Below are 2,500 nucleotides of genomic sequence, written 5' to 3'. Positions count from 1 at the left end.
AGAGTGACTTCTGAATGAGGGAAATCATTCAGGGGGATCTGAACATCCCTCTAATGGGATTTGCAGACACTGCTGTGCTCGCTGGTGAAAACACTGATTCGTGTTCATCACGCACAGATTTTACTTCAGCAAATCTTCAGAGTGAGATAAATGGCATTCAGATCTGGATAAGAAACTCGGAGGCGAGATGCCGGCGATGAACATCAATGTTCCCACAATGGCGCTCGCGTTATGGTGCATACAACACACACATCCACGGAAATGCATGTCTGACATTGCCTCAACACTCGGAGCGGTGTAAGATTCAGGAGCTATTATTTGAGTTTAATTTGGCCGAAGTGGCACAGCCATCCGTCAGCTACTGTGACTCTGAGTCACTGCTCTATGAGAATATGAGTTTTCCCGGATGCAACATTTCTCCCCGTCGGCAAAATGTAGGGAGGGAGGGTACTTTTTTGGGTTGTTCAGTCTCCAAATTGCTCACTTAAGCTCTTATCTGCATTCTCTTTCACAGCTCTCGAAACTATCCTACAGCGGCTCGGCAACGTTTGTCGGAATATCCCCAAAAATACTTTTCTGGGGCTTGCTTCATTTTGTTTGGTGTTTTTCGGACTGTCCGGTGCCTCTGCGTGGGAAGTATGCATGTATAGAGTATGTGAAGTATGCATGTGAACCCTGTTCACCTGCACTCCCAACACCTCGCCCTCCCTCTCAGCCTGTAGAAATCCATTGTTTTTAGCTGTAACCCATCTCTGTAACCCCCCCCCCCTTCCCTCCCACTGGGAGCGGTTGCTTTGTGCATACTACATATGATTAAGGTTTGACAAGCGTGAGCATGTCCGTCCAGCTGTACCACTCTCACCCAGGCTGGACCTCTACAGTAAGGAGAAATAAGACCTGTGTTTGTGTGTGTGTGTGTGTGTGTGTCTGTGTGTGTGTGTTTGGGTGGGGGGGGCTCTACACATGGCCATGCTACAGCGGCTCTACCGAGACGCAGATTCCCTCCGCATTATACACTGCGACAGCTGCACCGAGACACCCAAAACGTTTGGGGATTGTTTCACCCAAAAAACAATTGGCCAAGTCTCTCGGGTTTATTGTTTAGCTTGAATACTGTAATTACAAACTGTCACTCAAAACGGGAGGGATGGTGGGGGAGAGAAGGAACAATGCATTGTGGGTGGCGGTTGTACATTACGGTTATGACTGGCTGGCATTTCCGCGATGGCTGCACGAAATAACTCCTCTGAACGGGTCCTTATCAGCAATTCATTTCATTTTCTACCCCTCGGCCCCCCCACTTCAAACTGCTCATTTGATGATTAACGTTTCAGTTTGAAAAAGAAACGAACGCCCCAACATCCTTTTGTTTATTATTCCCACTTACGATAATTGTGTTCTCTTAGCCCCCCTTTATATTTATTGTGACAGAAGTTACCCCTTTGAGAGTCGCAGAAAGAAAAAGGGAAAAAAGGAAAAGGGGAACGCGGGAGCCATTTTGTCCTGCCCGCAGTGTTTTTAATGAGCTCCCGGCCGCCACTGCTGCACCCGTGACACAAAGTAAGTGTGTTGAAACGCTTTGTGGTGTCAGCCTCGACAAAACTCCTTCCCCTCCAGTGAACCCCCTTTTCAGAGTGCTGGGTCGGCACAGCATAAGGCTTTCATTTGAGGGACAGAATGTAGCCTTTTGTGGGCATGTGCGCGTGTCAGTGTGTAGTGTGTAAGTGTGTGTGCGCGTGGCTTTTGTGTACAGGGCGCACGCGATTATTGTCCCTCGAGGCTGCTTCTCCTGACCGGTCAGTTCTACTGAGAGAGGGATCAAGTCATGGCTCAAAAGCTAAGCTATCCAGCCCTTATGCTTTTAAAGACTAACGGCAATCAATGTCTAACGGCAATCAAGAAATTGCGAAGGCGGAACACAGGTCTGTTCCCCTCTGTGTTGAGACATCTTCCCCCTACAAAACCTTCAATTTGTGACGCCAAACCAGTTCTGGCTAACGCTCACACGACAACGCGACACATACGAGGCTCATCTACAGTAGACAGCATTTCTACAAGGTACGTGGGAATGTTTGTGCCGATGCTGTAATGCTGAAAAGACAACGGGAATTTGGAATGAGGGGGAGAGAGAGATGGGTGGTGGAGCTCCAATAGGTGGTGTTTGGTGGATGGGTGGGTGAGTGGGTGGATGGGATGGGGATCAACGCGGCGGACTCACCTCGCCCCGTGCTGTAGTGTTGCAGCTTGTCACTGTAAACGGCCTCCTTAGTGTATGCCCTTTTTCTGTAGAGAGAGAGAGATATTGACCGATGGACAGAGAGAGAGAGAAAGAGAGAGAGAGAGAGAGGGAGCAGAAAGAGAAAGAGAGAGAAAACGCATCATGAAGGGATGAAAGAGTGCAGAAGAAAGGCATATATTACACTACGGTTGTGTGTGTGTGTGTGTGTTTGTGCGTGCGTGCGCGTCCCTGGATGGCCTACCAAAAGAGAAAAAAGAGCTG

The 2,500-nt window shown here is 48.7% G+C and overlaps 1 protein-coding gene across 1 annotated transcript in view; it reads right to left on the bottom strand.

Moving 5' to 3' along the window:
• The window catches only part of ephb1 (EPH receptor B1), a gene marked incomplete in the record, with an annotated part of 148,796 nt that overhangs the window by 29,253 nt on the left and 117,043 nt on the right, over window positions 1–2,500 (bottom strand). Inside the window, 1 exon segment of the mRNA XM_030363445.1 lies at window positions 2,219–2,283. Within this exon segment, the coding sequence (XP_030219305.1) occupies window positions 2,219–2,283 (65 nt within the window).

Source organism: Gadus morhua, chromosome 8, assembly GCF_902167405.1.
Source record: "Gadus morhua chromosome 8, gadMor3.0, whole genome shotgun sequence".
NCBI lineage: Eukaryota > Metazoa > Chordata > Actinopteri > Gadiformes > Gadidae > Gadus > Gadus morhua.
This window is presented reverse-complemented; position numbering and strand designations above follow the sequence as displayed.